Below are 18,809 nucleotides of genomic sequence, written 5' to 3' on the forward strand. Positions count from 1 at the left end.
AGGATGGCTGCGTCAAGTTAGTTTTAGAAAATGTGGTGACGTCACCACCAGGGTCGGTTGCAGAAACTCCATGAAAGTAACCATGATCCCATAGTTTATTAATAATCATACAACCCCTCAGCGCAATTGGGTCGTTTTCAAATTTGCGGCCAAAAAAGTAACGATTTCATGAATTTAATTTAATTACATTCTCTAATTCTCTATTTTTTTAGATTTAGCATGTGCAGATTAAAGAATGCTTCATCACAATCAAGTCAATCACTCATTTATTGATAATATTATATAATATTGATTTATATTTTCCATTTTACGCATTTGATGACGCCAACACGGATAACAATTTAAATAGGATATTTTTTTTAAAGCTTAGAAATCGTACTTCTTTTGTTTTTAATAATGTTCTAATATCCAGTTAGTTTTCCTTTATTATTGTATTATTAAATAAAATTGCCGAATTTCAACACACGTTACTGGAAAAATAGCAAACGAGTTAGAATTTGAATTTCGACCCAGTGATACGCATGAGATGAGATTTGGAGTAGTTTTTAATATATAACTCTTAATTTAGCAGTGTTTACGAATATATAGTTATAGGAGCACGTGCCTGTTGTCATGACAACAAATTTACTGTACTTATAATTACGGTAACATTAAGGTTATGAGAATTAAATCAAATAACTCGCTTTTGGCCCCAAATTTGAAAACGACCCAATTACTGAAGATTCTCTGCTGTCTTTATTCTTAATCACGTAAGTAACTGGGAGATCGATGGTACGGGCATAAGCAAAGTCAAGCCAATCGCAACCAGGCCACGGAAGCTAATCGGTTCACATCAGGCCCTGCGAGAGCCCGGTAGAACCTATCGTTTAACTTTTTGGTCAGCCATACGTCTATACGGTCCAAAATACTCACTACCTTCATCTTCTTCTAATTCCCATTAACAAAGGATAATGGAGTGAGTCCTTTATCGATTCAATGTCATCCCATTTTAATACGCTTTTATTAGCTTCAGTATTCAGTACGTATGTATGTTAGTATGTATGCTACGGAATCTTTGAACATGATTTTGACCCCCTTCAAAACGTCGGATTAACTTAAAATTTAGCATACTTATTAAGGACAGATGACAATTAGATATTTAAAAAAATTTAATAAATAATAATTTAAAAAAATCTGAAAAAATACGCTTTTATAGAAAATCCAACTAAAAAATAGAAAATATTATAAATTTTAATAAATTTGAATTAAAAAAATAGTGTAAGAAAAAATATTTTAGTATAAAAAAGCGTGAGGTGCTTTTCAGGATATTATAAAAATAACCCTTCTACTCATATCTGTTCATAAAATATTTATAACTACTGATACAATTTTTTGTTGTTGTTTGTCATCACGTTTACCTTAAGGAAATATTCCAACTGCAACTGCGTTAATTACTCCATAACTCTTGGATGTTCATTTGTATTAATTAATTTTCAACAGCGGAGGAGTTCGTTAACCAGCTCCTGACTAAGGAAGCCAGCGAACAACCCTCTGATGATGTTAAGCCTGAAGAACTGGTGATGGAGCTACCGGAATGGTTCGACGAAAAACAATTTAACCAGTAAGTTGAACGTCAGATTATACGGCGTAATTTTCGCATTATAATTGTGTGGACATTGGCGCAGCCGTCCCTTTAATTACCAAGCAAAAGAAATGTCTTTCAAATTTCCTTGGTTGATATCAAAGAAGCATCTTTTGTCTCATTCTGTTATCGTAATAATCATTATGTTTACGAAGGCATTACAAACGTCAAGTTTTATGAAATCCTGTCAAAAGATAAAAAAAAAAGAATAGATTACATAGCGTCCGAAGTGAATTAGTGAATTAATTAATTAATTAATTAATTTGTTTTATTTTTGTCTACTGGATATTATTCAGATAATTTTTTTTTGATAATTTTTTTTTGCTTAGGTGGGTAGACGAGCTCACAGCTCACCTGGTGTTAAGTGGTGACTGGAGCCCATAGACATCTACATAATGCGCCACCCACCTTGAAATATAAGTTCTAAGATCTCAGCATAGCTACAACGGCTGCCCCACCCTTCAAACGAAAACGCATTACTGCTTCACGGCAGAAATAGACGGGGTGGTGGTACCTACCCGTGCGGACTCACAAGAGGTCCTACCACCAGTAAATTGTGTATTATGCACACCGCGACATATGGATCTGCCGTATCTTTTACTGAATCTTCTAATGTAAAATCGGCTATCTGGAAGAGATGGTTTTAGCAATAAGACCGCGTATTGTACAATTTGTATTTGTCTAAGCACTAATTTTCAATTTTAATTGTTTTGGTGCATAATAAAGTCCCTCTCTCCCTCGCTTTCTCTCTCTCTCTCTCTCTCTCTCACTCTCTCTCACTTTCATCTCTGTATGTATATCTAATTCTTTCTCTTGACTCTTACTCTCTGACTCTTAATTTTGTTTCTAAGTACGAGTAATTTCGTTACTTCATTGTTTAGCTGTTTGTATTACCTACTGGTACCTGCCCTTCGAATAAATTTATTCGTATTACCTGCCGGATTATTATCATTTAAACAACGCCATGTCGACAAGACTAATCGATGGTTAAAGACAATTTGGTTTAAACGACATTTTTGCAACTATACAGAAGCCTGGTATTACTGACGTTCATGAGCGGCCGTAACCGCTTATCATCAGGTGGGCCGCATGCTCGACTGCCTGATAAAGCAAGAAATAAAAAAATGTACATACCATTAGTAACATATTACAAATATCTAACGTTACGAAACTGTTTAATACACATAATGCGTAATGAAGCTAGACTATTTGCATAATAACATGCATGCTTTATTATTTATGCATATATTTTCATTCACTAGGGACCATTCACGGAATGATGCAATGCAATAACACAATGGAATTAATGTGTTATAACTCTCACGAATTTGCATACATAGTATTTTAATACGTAGATTTATTCACTACACCACGTGTGGTGATCGTTATGGAGAATCGCGTTCTCTGAGAATTATACCCGCATACTGCGATAGACATTACTTACTGGTAGGGCGTGCTGCGATCCCGCTTATTTCTGCCGCAAAGCTATTGTTTTCCAGTTTCAAAGACTGTGAGGATCATTATCCAATAAAAATTGAGAATAAAATCCATCTTTTTAATACGCTTTTATTAGCTTCAGACGTATGTATGTTAGTGTAACACAGCGGTCGGGGAACCTAGGTAAATTACCCCAAATGGGGTAAAATGAAATTTTGGGGGTTAAAAATGAAACTTTTGTGAGTAAAAAGTATACATTGAACTGAAACTTCGTTAGAATCGTTAAATTTTTAGTTATTGTTTTCTTTTCAAAATTATCACGGGAGCTATAATATGAAAGATGCTAAAAAGTAGCGATTTAATTTTTTTTTTGTTCATCGCCATGGGGTAATATCAACTTACACAAAAATATTTTGGGGTAATAATTAAAAAAGTTTCCCGACCGCTGCCGCGCTGGTGTAACCGAATCTTTGAACATGATTTTGACCCCCTTCAAAACGTCGGATTAACTCGAAATTTGGTATACTTATTAAGGACCGATGGCAATTCAATATTTTAAAAAAATATTAAAAAAATTGAAATTCAACTAAAAAATGACGCTTTCTTTAAAGAAAATAATTTTTTCTTACACTATTTTTAATTCAAGTTTATTAAAATTTATTTTCTATTTTTTAGTTGGATTTTCATGTTCAGCACTTTGGATCCATACCAGCCTTTAGGTTAAGGTAGTTTTGATGTTAATTTTGAGTTTTTGTTTTATTATTATTATTTGATTTTTTGTTTTTATTATTATTATTATTATTGCTTTTGTTTTAGTCCGAGATTGTAGTTATTCTTTTTATTTGATTCTAGTATAAATGAAATGTTAATGAGTGTAATATGGATGAAAAATCTGAAGTAAATGAAATAAATATGCCATGAGCGGGCCCTACGTTCTCTCAATAGCCTATTAATTCGTTGTCCCACACATAGTTCTAGTTATGTTCGTAACTCTTTCGTCGTGCAATCTGTTCTGCTATGGAATGCGCTTCCTCTCGAGATCAGAACTATTACTAACCGCTGCACGTTCAAGTTAAGGGTTCGGCGAATGCTGTTGGAAAAGTTAGCGGAATCGTCATGAACTTGATGAAGTTATTTGTTAAGGAAATTTATTAATATATTCCTTTTAATACTGTATAAACTATTATATGTATGTATGTGTGTATATATGTATATATGTATGTATGTATATGTATATGTGATTTTGTATATATGTAGATATACTTTTTTTGTATGTATTCGTTACCTAATATAAATTTCATTGCACCTACCACTATTTACTCTGCACTACCTTTGGTTGACTGGTAGAGAATGCCTTAGGCATTAAGTCCGCCAATGTAAATTTTACATGAAGTGTAATAAATAAATAAATAAATAAATAAATATATAAATATTCTTGTGTCCAGGGCGCGGAAGTTCTACGACGAGAACAGCTATTCGTTCTCGTCGTCCATGCTACAGGGTCTAGTGGCTGTTCTCTCGGTGCCTTCTATACTCCGTGTCCTGGTCGGCACGCGACGCTCCAGCTCCGTTTTCACAGCCTACAAACGGTATCTGTCCACGCTTCTGCACACGATCTCCTGGTTCGAACACGAACTGAAGCCCGGAAGCATGTAAGACGAGAGAAGCATTCATTTCTTTTATAATGTTTTTTTTTTATTGTTTAGATGGGTGGACGAGCTCACAGCCCAACTGGTGTTAAGTGGTTACTGGAGCCCATAGACATCTACAACGTAAATGCGCCACCCACCTTGAGATATAAGTTCTAAGGTCTCAAGTATAGTTACAACGGCTGCCCCACCCTTCAAACCGAAACGCATTACTTCGTCACGGCAGAAATAAGCAGGGTGGTGGTACCTACCCGCGCGAACTCTCAAGAGGTCCTACCACCAGTAATTATTACTTTTATAATGCATCCCAAGCCCGGATGAGAAAAGAGGAGGGTTTGAGTTAGAGTTCGACCTTTCAACCGTAAAACAGTCAACGCCGAATGCCTGGCGTCGGTTAATTAGCCGGGCCCAAATAAGGCTTCAGCGGCCTTGAAGAGCTAAATCTCTTCCAAAAGCACTGCCGTGGAAGGACGCGGGAACCCACCATGCGTATTTTACCAAGAAAGCCTCATGAGGCCGCGACCCTCAGGATTGAGGATTATCGACGCAAGGAGGCGGAATGCATCTAGTGATGTTCCACCATGTTTTATATTCATCGATAATAGTACGAACACTCGTAACTCGTTAACGGTAGAGGTAAGTTTTTACTGTGCCTTATTGACATCACCAGCGCTATGGACCAACAAAACTGCTGTTTTATGAAATCTTTATAACCATCCTTTATTTATTAAAAATCATTAATGTGCTTTCTTCAATTTTCGTCAATTTTAGACATAATAAAAAAAAAACACTATGGCGGTTTAATCTAAATTCTTAAATAAAAAGCAAATAGCCATTACAAATCAGGTGATGCACGGAGTTATATTGGAAAAACACATTTTTAAATAGTTTCGATTGTGATCTGTCTTTGGGAACGTCGAATTGAGTCGCTCTTCATTGAAGCTTAACAATGTGCTTCCCGTTTGTTTGAATCAACTGTTGGCAGGAAGTTCAGATTGCCTAGAACATCATTTCGTATTACCGTTCGATAACCGACGATTGTGTCTGTGCCCAAGAGAAATGTAAAGTACTATTCCAAATGTGGGCAACAATAAAAGCAAGATAAAGCCGTAAATATGATTTTAATTATCACCACAGCTTGCGAAAATCGAAGAGATTCCTAGAAAATATGTATTAAAAAAGTATCGGGAATAGATTATTTGTTTATGGTTTCAAAATATTTTTTTCTTTTGTTTTTGTTAGGTTGGTACAACTGTCTTCCATTTTGGCGCGGAGTTTGTTATAGCATTAAATTTAGTACCGTAAAATGGGGCGATTAGGGACAAATTCCAACTTTATGAGCAATTTTAAGGTAGTTGTTGATGTATATAATGCTATATCAGGATCAAAATGATTGAGTCTTGGGGGCATCTTTGTTGTCTAATTTAAAATTATGCAACTAGCATTCCAGTTTAAGCAAAAAATGCAAAAATAGGTGTAATCCCTATTTACCCGAAAATTGCGGTTAATTGGGACGAAATGAGAAATTTGTTAGGGCTGGCACTACTTTTATTTTTATATATAGTTTTAATTAATTAATTTATTTAGTTGCACAAACAAAGTGATCATCAATAAAAAAAATTGAAAAACTGACAAAAGTACATGGCAGACATCACCTCAATTATAGGTGCAATCGACAGTGCTGATATTTCTATCTGGGTTAAGAGATTAGGTGTGTCGGTTATTCCATGGATTAATCAGATGAATACCCCCACTCTGAACAAATATTAAATATTTTATTATGTATTACTTAGACATTTTTGTCCACCTTGAGATTTCATTGATCTTGTTACATGTCTCTGCAAAATCGACTTACTTATATTAAATTGCTTATCTATTTCAAATAAAGAGTTATTCCCAATTTCGCTTCGAATAAACCAGATTTTTACCAACAAATTTAAAAAATATTGTTATAACTACATAGACAACCCTACAAACCTGTATCTATTTATACTTAGGTCGTTTCTATTTCACGTATTCTCATCCCAATTGACCCCTTTTTCGTTGTTATTTGTACCTAAGACGTCCCCAATATCCCCAAAAACAACAGATTTTTACATGTATTTTTATTTAATCAAATACATTAAAACCAAAAACAACTGAGACTTACCTTTAATATATATGCTGGTTCAAACACTAAATATTGTTTATAAATCATAGTCGTCTTCTATTATTATCAAATAAATAAAAGAGAGCAAAGTTTCTAGCACTAAAATAATGACCACCATAGGAAGTTAATTTGAAACGCGATTTTTTATAAGTTAGCAGCTATTATCATGCATATTCAGAGTTGTTTTGTGAACTTTCAACATTCTACTATTAAACTACAAAAAATTTAAGATTTTGCAACGAATTTATAACTTATATTGAGCGTCGAAAGATTTTCCCGGTTTTTTCCCGATTCGCCTGTCAATCCCTAATCGCCCCATTCTACCGGTACTGTATTTTTAGATATAATATCATATCTAGTGCGTATTACGAATTTCATAATGGGCAAAAAACATCAAACAAAGAGTTTGTCTTAAATTTTGCACGGCCAACGGTATTTCGTGTTCAGAGTTACTGAATATGCTGCAGAAGGCTCATGTAAATACACGTTCTTATATGCGATACAAAGGGTTCAAAAGCTGTCGAGATATGGTGGATGATTGGCCTCGCTCTGATAGGCCATTGACGTCTGCATCTAAAGTTAATATCGCAAAAGTGAAAAAAATAGTGACAGGAAATCCTCATTTCTTTCTGAACTTTATTTGTCTTACGAGTCGACCCGTACCATTTTAAATAACGACTTGGGTATGAGACATCTTGCGCTCGGCTAGTCCCAAGAGACCTGAATTTTGTTTTATTTACGGTCGAACATTCATTAAACGCGTTGTTATTGTTGACGAGACGTGGGTTTACGAATTTGATATGCCAATTAGTCGACAAGCTTCGGAGTGGCGCCTTCCAACTGAACCGAAACCGGAAAAAACCACGCCAAAGTCGATCAAAAGTCAAAGTTGATTGTTTATTTTATTTAATATCGCCTTGGTGTGCACTCGGAATCCTTGCTGGAAGGTCAAACGACAAATAAAGAATAAGTAAAATCATTTGAACGTTGTGCAGAAGAGATTACGAGACCAAATCGACTAAAGAGGCCAGATTTGTGCAAAAACTCAGCTAAATTAAGCCAACAGCCTTGATGTCGAGCCTTCAACGGCGAAATAATAATTTCTTATGTTCAATATAATATGCTGTAGTTAAATATCACATGTAATAAAATAATAAAAAAAAAACTTGTTTAAAACAAGCCATAACGGAATTATTAAGATTTTCGTTGTTAAGAACGAACATTCTTGCATTTTGCATCACGATCATGCGCCTTCGCATAAGGCCATCATTATCAACGAATTTTTCGCCAAAAACTTGACAAATACGAGCAACCCACCTTATTCACGAGATATAGGTCTAGCCGAAATCTTTATTTTTCGATTACCTCAAATAACTCAAATTGCCACTTCATGGCCGCCGTTTTCATTCGGTAGAAGACAATGGAGAATAATAGGGCGAAAACTGGACTCAATTTTGTTTAAAAACATTTGGATTAGTAAATTACTAGTTAGCGTAAGTGTATCGTTTCTGAAGGAGGAGCACACTTCCAGCAGCGTCTTCATCATCCTCATGTCCTTCTCCCAGACACCTGGGGTCGGCTCAACATGTTTTTTCTTTCCATACTCGTCTATCATATACAATTTCTTCACTCACTGCTTTCTTACACATATCGTTTTTCACGCAATCCATCCATGTTTTCTTAGGTCTACCTTCCTCTAAAGCCTTCCACATTCATAGTTAAAACTCTCTTAACAACCTCGTTATCATTTCGTCTCATCACAAGTCCATACCATCCCCAATGCGCGCTTTTCAACTTCTCTCTCACAGGTGCCATTTTAGACTTCCTCCAACATATTCATTCGATATTCTATCCATTCTTGTTACTCCACACATCCATCGCAACATTCGCATCTGTGCTGCGTGCAATCGCCTTTCATCCGCCACTTTCACACGTCACGGCAGGCCTTATTAAAGTCTTATCTATCTTACCTTTACCTTACTTACCAAGGGAAGAGAAATGTGTGAGTCACACGTTGTGCCCGTGACCTGCCGCCATTTCATCCATCCTGCGTCAATTCTATGCTTCACAGTACGATGCAGTTCGTCGTTGCTTTGGATAAGAGACTATGCTGCACTGAGTGTCGCTTGGGGACGTCGTAGCCCTGTCTTTCTTCTTTTTATTCGTCGTCATGTTGCTCAATTAGTTTTGGCATTTTTTTTTATGACCGACCGCCTATCTGACTTCAATCCTCCTTGAGAATGCCTTTGTTGACCTTGGGCCTAAGTTGTATTAACTTTGGTCAAGCTTTGGCTCTTAGTCGGTGTTGGGGGTATTCTTAGGCGCCCACCACATAAGTCGAATTATCGATCGAGATATATTTATTATTTAATTGTTTTCTACATTTCTAATTATACAGTCTATCGTGATACGAGATAAAGTTTTAGAATTTTATTTACACATTCCTTTCGAATGATAAGATCATAATTAATTAATGATAAAAAAAACATATAAATAGCTTTTAAATATTCCCCGCACTGCCGCGTGCGACGTGGTAATGCAACCGCGGTTCAAACGTCCTGCAATATGATTTATACATATATATTATATCTGATGGAGCACACTTTGAAGGTGATAAAATAAATTTTCGACGAATAATGAACGTTTTGGTCGTTTTGTGTATTATTTATCTTTTCCCGAAACATTCTTGACAGAGCAGTAGTATATCTCCTGAAACAGTAATGAGTTTCAATGTGGAACAGCCGATATAGGTACTGTTGATACTTTGTCCTAATGTCCCAAAGTGAGTCGTATTCTCGTTACCGTGTCCATAGGCAGCAGATAACCACCTAAGATCCTATTGACGATCTGCCTATTTGCAGCATAAAAAAAAACTATACAAAATATTTTTGAAAGAAATAAATGTTCTTAAATAGACCCCTTTGATATTAAGACTACAATTCGCTTCGTACCTTCAGGTCCTGGAGGTCACTGTACGCAGTGAGGAGTCGCCACGTCAAAGCATCATTAGCCTCAAACGCTAAAGGAACCGGAGTGGTATCGCAGAGAGACATCGCTCTCACGCAATTCGGCTTCATCGGATTCTCGGTACTAAAACCCGACTTCTTTGGCATAAGGCAGCTGGGCGACGGCGACTGGCAAGCTTACAATCACTTCTGGAGGGTCATAGGATACATGATAGGACTGGATGACAGGTGAATCTATAAACATTTTTACATGGCACACGTTTTTTGGCCGTAAACGTTTTAGGTAACTGTCTGTATCACAATGTTTAAGTTCTGAATAAACACTGTTTAAATGATAACCCTGAAGTGGAAGTTATTTGTTGAATGACGTAGGAATACTAATTACGAATAACAAACGAGGCCGTATATAATTTCATATACACAAACACCGTACATAATACATAATTCACTTTAAGTACTGTGGTATTATAAAATCTGGACAAAGTACTACTTAACTTTAAGTTTTAACTTGACTTTAGTAGTTTGTAAGAGAACAGTGAACACAATATTCTAATTATGGCGAACAAGACCGGTTTCTGTGGCCACGCAAACTGTAAGGTATTCGAAATTATAAGAAATTGTAAAATGGAAATAATAAAGGCGAGAAAAAATCATAAATGCTACTGGTAATGAAATTATACAGGTGGTGGAGCGTTTTGTGAGCTCGTACCTTGCCTATTTCTGCCGTGAAGCAATGTAATGTGTTTCGGTTTGGAGAGTGGGACCGGCATTGTACTGCAAAACCGAGGCTTAGAACTCGTTTTTTTTTATTGCTTTGATTTGTGGACGAGCTCACAACCCACCTGGTGTTAAGTGGTTACTGGAGCCCATATACATCTACAACGTAAATGCCTCACCCACCTTGAGATATAAGTTCTAAGGTCTCAGTATAGTTACAACGGCTGCCCCACCCTTTAACCCGAAACGCATTGTTGCTTCACGGCAGAAATAGGCGGGGTGGTACTTACCCGTACGGACTCACAAATGGTCCTACCACCAGTAATCATGTCTCAAGTTGGGTAGTGGCATTTGCTTTTTTGGCGTTTATGGGCTACGATAACACCAAATGACCCGTTAGTATGTCCACCCATCCAAGAAAAAAACGATAGGGTGATGACAGCCTGTGGGGTTTCACTCGACCGCCATTAGCACACCGGTCGGGGATTGTAGTACGCACGTCACAGTCATCTTTTACGACCGCTCTAAGCCGCCCCAAAAATAGCCTTGGCTCCGTATCCTTAAAGCGAAACGCTCTTTTAGGTACAACATTTGCCGTGAAACAATAGAGGAGACTCGCGAAGTATGCCAATTGCTATTGGACCGAGTTTACACGCCGTGTCTGGAGAATGCGCCCGAGTATTTCGAGCATATGGCCCGCGTCATGCTCGACGGTATGTGGTGCATCAACCCTACAGTCGACCTCGAAGCCAACATGTACGGATGCCGATACTTGGCCGACGTCCCGGGGTACATCTACACGGAGCGCGACAGGATAGAGCTACAACAGAAATTGAGGAAGCATTTAAAAGGGAAATCCCTTGATACCGGTAAGTGTTAGTCGCGTAAGGTCATTTTCTTGTGTGCGAAATGTCGAAGGTATTTGGTATATATGTCGGTACAGTACCGGGCCGCAATGGCCCATCGACCTTTGGAAAGAGACAATTGCGTATTAAGCGAAATGTCACATAAAGCAAATAACTTTTTACCCCTCGATATATTATGTATTTTTTTCTTTTTTCTTTTTGGACCCAACACCAAGTGCTATTTGCCACTTTCAAATATATGTATATTATATTAGATTGATTAAATTAGCTTTATACACACTATTATTTAATGTGTTCCTACTAAGATCTTAAATCGGGAACTGTAAGTGTAGATAATCGTAAAAGCTTAAAACAAATTCTCACATTTGCTCTTGGCATTTCAGCTGAGATTTTCGTACAGCAACACGCTCGTATTTTTAACATATAAAAGGTGATAAACTGGTATTTTTCAATAGCGAGCCATTAACGCTGTGTATATAATGAGGCCGACAGCGCAAAAGTGGCCTAACCCACAATTTTTCATATTCGTGCTTACGTATTACATTATTTAAAACATCATAAATTTTGATGCAAAACCGGCCTATCCCTAGTTTCACCCATAGATAACAAATGGCTTTGTAAACATTATGTTTGCTCGTATTGTTTTTGCCTGCGAAGCAATGTATAAGTAAATCCACTAACACTGGTGGTAAGACCTCTTGTGAGTCCGTACTACCTACTGCCTATTTCTGCCATGAAGCAGTAATGCGTTTCGGTTTGAAGTGTGGGGCAGTCGTTGTAACTATACTTGAGACCTTAGAACTTGTATCTCAAGGTAGGTGGCGCATTTACGTCGTAGATGTCTATGGGCTCCAGTAACCACTTAACACCAGGTGGGCTGTGAGCTCGTCCACCCATCTAAGCAATAAAAAAAGCCTTGTTATCTCCATACTACTAACTATGGTAAGCTTAAGTCACTTTCGTGCTGACGGCCTCATATGTGCTTATACTCTGAGACTTGGGTGTAATGGCGGATTTTCGTAAAATCCCAGGCGTAGACTCGTCGCTGCTGATGAGCCAACCAGCCGTCGATGGTCTCCCGGAACGGGCGCCGCGTCTCCTCTACTACAACGACTACAACACGATCGAGACCGCACCGGCCTACAAACAGCTCGGCCTCAAATCGAAATATAAACTGGCGTGCTTCAACATATACATGTGCCTCTATACCACGTTCATTGGTCGTTGGTATTTCAACGCCAATTTCAAATTCAGCTTGTTCCTAATGAGATACTTCCCGTTTTTGGCGTTCTTCAGATTCGGCGTTAGGAATTCATACGTGAATATTTTCGTGGAGGACCTTACATCGGACACTAAGCCTAAGATCAACTCTGAATATTATAAGCCACAGGAGCCGACGCCGTGGTACAGAACAGTTTTGGAACTGCTATTTTAAAGATTCGTGATATATAATTAACTTTGAAGTCGTCGCGGCCTAAAAGATTAGTCGCCCGGTGCGTTCGTATCGAGCGATGCGATTCCGATTTGAGCTACCGACGCGCGTGGACGTGCTCATTGTTCGTTCGATTGCCCGACCTCGGTTCGTGGCACATCTGGCGTCCAAGTGTTTTGTCGGAAGTGACTACCGGTGATAATAGATCATTGTTCGTGGCACATCTGTGGCCCAAGTGTTTCTCGGAATTTGTACCTGCGCCTAATTACAAGGCATTGCCGCCCGGAAACTGTGCAGTGGTTCTATTCACTCTAATTCTATTCTATTTATTCTATTCACTAAAATTTCTAAAATTCCTAGAATCGCTTCGGCCAATTTAGTGTTACCGACGCAGGGGCCTCGCCGCAAGGCGAGCGCGTGTTTAAGTCCCGGGGCAGCCCCCCCTGGGCAGTCCGAAGAAATGGAGTTTTCTCCAACCAACACACTGCTCGCGGAATTCTTAAGCGAGAAATACCCGGCCCTCGAATCAGAATTTTTAGCTTACAAAGCTAAACGCGCCGTGAACTGTTCTGCCGTGCCCGCCGCGCCCGCCGTTTCCGCCACGCCTGCCGTTCCCGCGTCCCCTGCAAGCGCGCGCAAAACTCCCGCGCCGTACACCGCAGCCTCCGTCGCGCCCAGCACACCCGTGTCCCCCATACTGTCGCGAAAAACTCCCGGGTCTACCGCGGCAGCTTCCGTTTTACCTCAGCGATCGTCTGCGGCCTCCGTCGCGTCCGCCGCTCCCGCGCCTTCCTCCTCGTCCTCCGACTCTGACTCGGATATGGAGGTTGACCTCGTTCCCGCCTCATTAACAGATGGATTCACTCTCGTGCAAAAGGGTAAGAAGCGCGCCGCGGAGTCCCGAGCTTCCGCGGCCGCTAAAATAAGCAAAGCCGCGAACGCGTCGCGCCCCCGCCCTCCGACCCCCGTCGCTCCCTGTCCCCGTGCCACGCCGTCGCCGCACCCGGTGGCACAAACGAGAATTCAGGCCCCTCCTCCGTTGATTCTTCAAGAGAAGGCTGCTTGGGACCGTATCTCCCTGGCCCTTAAGGCCAAAAACATAAATTTTGTCAGTGCCCGTAACCTCGCGAACGGGATACAGATAAAAGTAGCAACACCCGACGACCATAGGGCCCTCTCAAGCTACCTCCGAAAGGAGTGTATAAGTTATCATACGTATACGCTCCAGGAGGAGCGTGAGCTCCGTGCAGTCATACGTGGCATCCCCAAGGAGTTAGATGCCGAGCTCGTAAAGGCCGACCTACTCGAACAAGGCCTACCCGTAAACTCCGTGCACCGCATGCACACAGGACGCGGGAGGGAGCCATACAATATGGTTCTCGTCGCCCTCCAGTCTACCCCCGAGGGTAAGAAAATCTTTAACGTCCGAACTGTCTGTAGGCTTTCCGGAATCACCGTGGAAACCCCTCATAAAAAAGGCACTCCGAGCCAGTGCCACAATTGTCAGTTGTACGGGCATTCTTCCCGTAATTGTCACGCGCGCCCTCGATGCGTCAAGTGTTTGGACGATCACGCCACGACTCTTTGCACTCGCGATCAAAAAACCGCGACGGAACCACCTAGCTGCGTCCTGTGCCGAACACAGGGTCACCCCGCGAATTACCGTGGATGCCCTCGAGCCCCTAAAATAAATCGCCGCGTCGCGCGTCAAAACCGCCTCCGAGCTTCCGGCCCTGACATCAAAGCCACGGCACCCTCTGTGCCGAAGGCTAAGCCTGCCTTCGTGCCGGCGCCGGTGCCCAGCGGCTCGGCCTGGGCTAAACCGTTGCCGTACACGAACACGGCTGTAGCTCCCTCCCCCGCGATTCGTCCTGTCCCCGCGATACGTCCCTCCCCCGTGATTCGTTCTTCCCCCGCGACCAGCACTCCGACCGCGTCCGACAATCTCGCTCTAGCGATCGACTTTTTTCAGTCGATCAACTTTGAGCGTGTTAATGCTTTGGGTGACGCCATTCGCGCCGCCTCCACTGCACAACACTTCATCGCCGTTGTGCAAGAATACGCTGACGTATACGCGTCGTTAAATACGTACGTCCTCCCCTCGCTCCGCCGGTAATCAATGGCGTACATAAGTAGAATAAAGCCCCTATCCGTAACGATAGGATTTTTTAACGCTTACGGTCTCGCAAATCAACGTGATCAGGTTTGTGATTTTTTGCGTGACCATCAAATTGACATCTTTTTGGTGCAGGAGACCCTGCTTAAGCCCGCGCGCCGCGACCCTAAAATCGCGAACTATAACATGGTTAGGAACGACAGGCTCACTGCTCGTGGTGGTGGTACCGTCATTTACTATAGACGAGCCCTGCACTGCGTCCCACTCGACCCCCCCGCGCTTTCTAACATCGAAGCATCAGTATGCCGAATCTCACTGACTGGACACGCGCCGATCGTTATCGCGTCCGTTTATCTTCCACCGGATAAGATCGTTCTAAGCAGTGATATCGAGGCGCTGCTCGGCATGGGAAGCTCTGTCATTCTGGCAGGCGACCTAAATTGTAAACACGTCAGGTGGAACTCACACACCACAACCCCGAATGGCAGGCGGCTTGACGCGTTAGTCGATGATCTCGCCTTCGATATCGTCGCTCCGCTAACCCCGACTCACTACCCGCTAAATATCGCGCATCGCCCGGATATACTCGACATAGCGTTATTAAAAAACGTAACTCTGCGCTTACACTCGATCGAAGTAGTTTCAGAGTTAGATTCAGACCATCGTCCCGTCGTTATGAAGCTCGGTCGCGCTCCCGATTCCGTTCCCGTCACGAGGACTGTGGTGGATTGGCACACGCTGGGCATCAGCTTGACTGAATCTGATCCACCATCGCTCCCGTTGAGCCCGGACTCTACCCCGTCTCCTCAGGATACCGCTGAAGCCATAGACATCTTAACGTCACACATCACCTCGACATTAGATAGGTCATCGAAGCAAGTTGTAGCGGAGGACTTCCTTCACCGCTTCAAATTGCCCGACGATATTAGGGAACTCCTTAGAGCTAAGAACACCTCGATCCGCGCCTACGATAGGTATCCTACCGTGGATAATCGTATTCGAATGCGTGCCCTACAACGCGACGTAAAGTCTCGCATCGCCGAAGTCCGAGATGCCAGATGGTCTGATTTCTTAGAAAGACTCGCGCCCTCCCAAAGGTCTTACTACCGCTTAGCTCGTACTCTCAAATCGGATACGGTAGTAACTATGCCCCCCCTCGTAGGCCCCTCAGGCCGACTCGCGGCGTTCGATGATGACGAAAAATCAGAGCTGCTGGCCGATACATTGCAAACCCAGTGCACGCCCAGCACTCAATCCGTGGACCCTGTTCATGTAGAATTAGTAGACAGTGAGGTAGAACGCAGAGCCTCCTTGCCACCCTCGGATGCGTTACCACCCGTCACCCCGATGGAAGTTAAAGACTTGATCAAAGACCTACGTCCTCGCAAGGCTCCCGGTTCCGACGGTATATCTAACCGCGTTATTAAACTTCTACCCGTCCAACTCATCGTGATGTTGGCATCTATTTTCAATGCCGCTATGGCGAACTGTATCTTTCCTGCGGTGTGGAAAGAAGCGGACGTTATCGGCATACATAAACCCGGTAAACCAAAAAATCATCCGACGAGCTACCGCCCGATTAGCCTCCTCATGTCTCTAGGCAAACTGTATGAGCGTCTGCTCTACAAACGCCTCAGAGACTTCGTCTCATCCAAGGGCATTCTCATCGATGAACAATTCGGATTCCGTACAAATCACTCATGCGTTCAACAGGTGCACCGCCTCACGGAGCACATTCTTGTGGGGCTTAATCGACCAAAACCGTTATACACGGGTGCTCTCTTCTTCGACGTCGCAAAAGCGTTCGACAAAGTCTGGCACAATGGTTTGATTTTCAAACTATTCAACATGGGCGTGCCGGATAGTCTCGTGCTCATCATACGGGACTTCTTGTCGAACCGCTCTTTTCGATATCGAGTCGAGGGAACCCGCTCCTCCCCACGACCTCTCACAGCTGGAGTCCCGCAAGGCTCTGTCCTCTCACCCCTCCTATTTGGCTTATTCGTCAACGATATTCCCCGGTCGCCGCCGACCCATTTAGCTTTATTCGCCGACGACACGACTGTTTACTATTCCAGTAGAAACAAGTCCCTAATCGCGAAGAAGCTTCAGAGCGCAGCCCTAGCCCTAGGACAGTGGTTCCGAAAATGGCGCATAGACATCAACCCAGCGAAAAGTACTGCGGTGCTATTTCAGAGGGGAAGCTCCACACGGATTTCCTCCCGGATTAGGAGGAGGAATCTCACACCCCCGATTACTCTCTTTAGACAACCCATACCCTGGGCTAAGAAGGTCAAGTACCTGGGCGTTACCCTGGATGCATCGATGACATTCCGCCCGCATATAAAATCAGTCCGTGACCGTGCCGCGTTTATTCTCGGTAGACTCTACCCCATGATCTGTAAGCGGAGTAAAATGTCCCTTCGGAACAAGGTGACACTTTACAAAACTTGCATAAGGCCCGTCATGACTTACGCGAGTGTGGTGTTCGCTCACGCGGCCCGCACACACATAGACACCCTCCAATCCCTACAATCCCGCTTTTGCAGGTTAGCTGTCGGGGCTCCGTGGTTCGTGAGGAACGTTGACCTACACGACGACCTGAGCCTCGAATCAATTCGGAAATACATGAAGTCAGCGTCGGAACGATACTTCGATAAGGCTATGCGTCATGATAATCGCCTTATCGTTGCCGCCGCTGACTACTCCCCGAATCCTGATCATGCAGGAGCCAGTCACCGTCGACGCCCTAGACACGTCCTTACGGATCCATCGGATCCAATAACCTTTGCATTAGATGCCTTCAGCTGTAATACTAGGGGCAGGCTTAGGGACCCCGGTAACCGTACTCGTCGAACTCGACAAAGAGGTCGACGTGCAACCTAACCCATGCATCAGCCCGCTGAGTTTCTCGCCGGATCTTCTCAGCGGGTCGCGATTCCGATCCGGTAGTAGATTCATTCGCGAAACAATTGCTCTTGAGTTGTTAGGTCTCCTTCGGAGGCGCTCGGGCAGTTGTTAGCAAATTCCACCCCTCTTGGCTGAGCCTTTGCTCGCCCACCTGTCCTGGTGAAACTGGAAAGGCCTCCGGGCCACCAGTAATCTTTCAATCATAAAAAAAAAAAAAAAAAAAAAAAAAAAAAAAAAAAAAAAAAAAAAAAAAAAAAAAATCGAGCGATGCGGTCGTGCCGGTTTTCGAAGCCGGCAATCAAAGTACCAATAGGTATTTCGAATGAAATACGTACTTAACAAATGTTCACGTATGACTTCCACGATTCATCCGCAAATATAATTTACTGGCGGTACGTGTATTGGGAGCTCGCAGGGGTAGGTATCGCCATCTTGTCTATTTCTGCTGCGATGCAAGTGGTAAGTTTCGGCTTGTAGGATGGATCAGCTGTCATGCTATATAATAAAGACTCAAGACCTTATACCTCAAAACCGGTGGTGGTATTCATGTTGTAATGTCTATATAGGTGAGCTGTGGGCTCTGACCACGTCTTTATTTAGTATATGCCTTTCCCTTGCTTAGGACAAAAATTTAGATAAATAGATGTTAGTGAAATATGTTCGTGTTAAGTGTTTTTATACTGAGCAATTCCTATTTGAGATACGATTAGTTTTTTTAATAAGTATAGTAATAATTACTATTGGATAGTTATATTGGTATAATTTACTATGCTTTTAAAATAACTTCACGGACAAGTTTATGTTGATAAACTTAAACAAAAAACGTACGTAAGTACGGTAATGTCACGGAAATAATTGAATATGCAATTTCGAAAAGGGCACATCTCTGAAAATGTAAAATGTTAAGGAAATGAAAAAAAAACTGATTATTTTCTAAAGCAGTGTA

At 41.8% G+C, this 18,809-nt stretch overlaps 2 protein-coding genes and 1 long non-coding RNA gene across 4 annotated transcripts in view; 1 reads left to right on the forward strand and 2 right to left on the reverse strand.

The window, feature by feature from the left end:
- The window catches only part of LOC101745475 (uncharacterized), a 30,056-nt gene extending 28,363 nt beyond the window's left edge, over positions 1–1,693 (reverse strand). Inside the window, exon 1 of the mRNA XM_062673074.1 lies at positions 1,398–1,693. The gene's annotated coding sequence lies outside the window, so the exon portion shown is untranslated. The remainder of the gene's footprint in view (positions 1–1,397) is intronic.
- LOC101735790 (uncharacterized) overlaps positions 1–15,282 on the forward strand; it is a 47,313-nt gene extending 32,031 nt beyond the window's left edge. Inside the window, exons 2-6 of the mRNA XM_038016316.2 lie at positions 1,480–1,600; positions 4,504–4,710; positions 9,814–10,050; positions 11,122–11,408; positions 12,437–15,282. Coding sequence (XP_037872244.1) covers positions 1,480–1,600; positions 4,504–4,710; positions 9,814–10,050; positions 11,122–11,408; positions 12,437–12,840 — 1,256 coding nt within the window. The 3' untranslated portion in view covers positions 12,841–15,282. The remainder of the gene's footprint in view (positions 1–1,479; positions 1,601–4,503; positions 4,711–9,813; positions 10,051–11,121; positions 11,409–12,436) is intronic.
- On the reverse strand, positions 9,199–10,140 carry LOC134200345 (uncharacterized). Of its 2 annotated transcripts, none has more exons than XR_009975217.1 (2): positions 9,808–10,140; positions 9,199–9,414 (listed from the first exon to the last, which is right to left on the reverse strand). It is a non-coding gene; the product is annotated as an uncharacterized LOC134200345 (long non-coding RNA). The 2 variants fall into 2 exon arrangements; XR_009975218.1 differs by having other exon boundaries at positions 9,199–9,565.
- Positions 15,283–18,809: the final 3,527 nt, after the last annotated feature.

Source organism: Bombyx mori, chromosome 16, assembly GCF_030269925.1.
Source record: "Bombyx mori chromosome 16, ASM3026992v2".
NCBI lineage: Eukaryota > Metazoa > Arthropoda > Insecta > Lepidoptera > Bombycidae > Bombyx > Bombyx mori.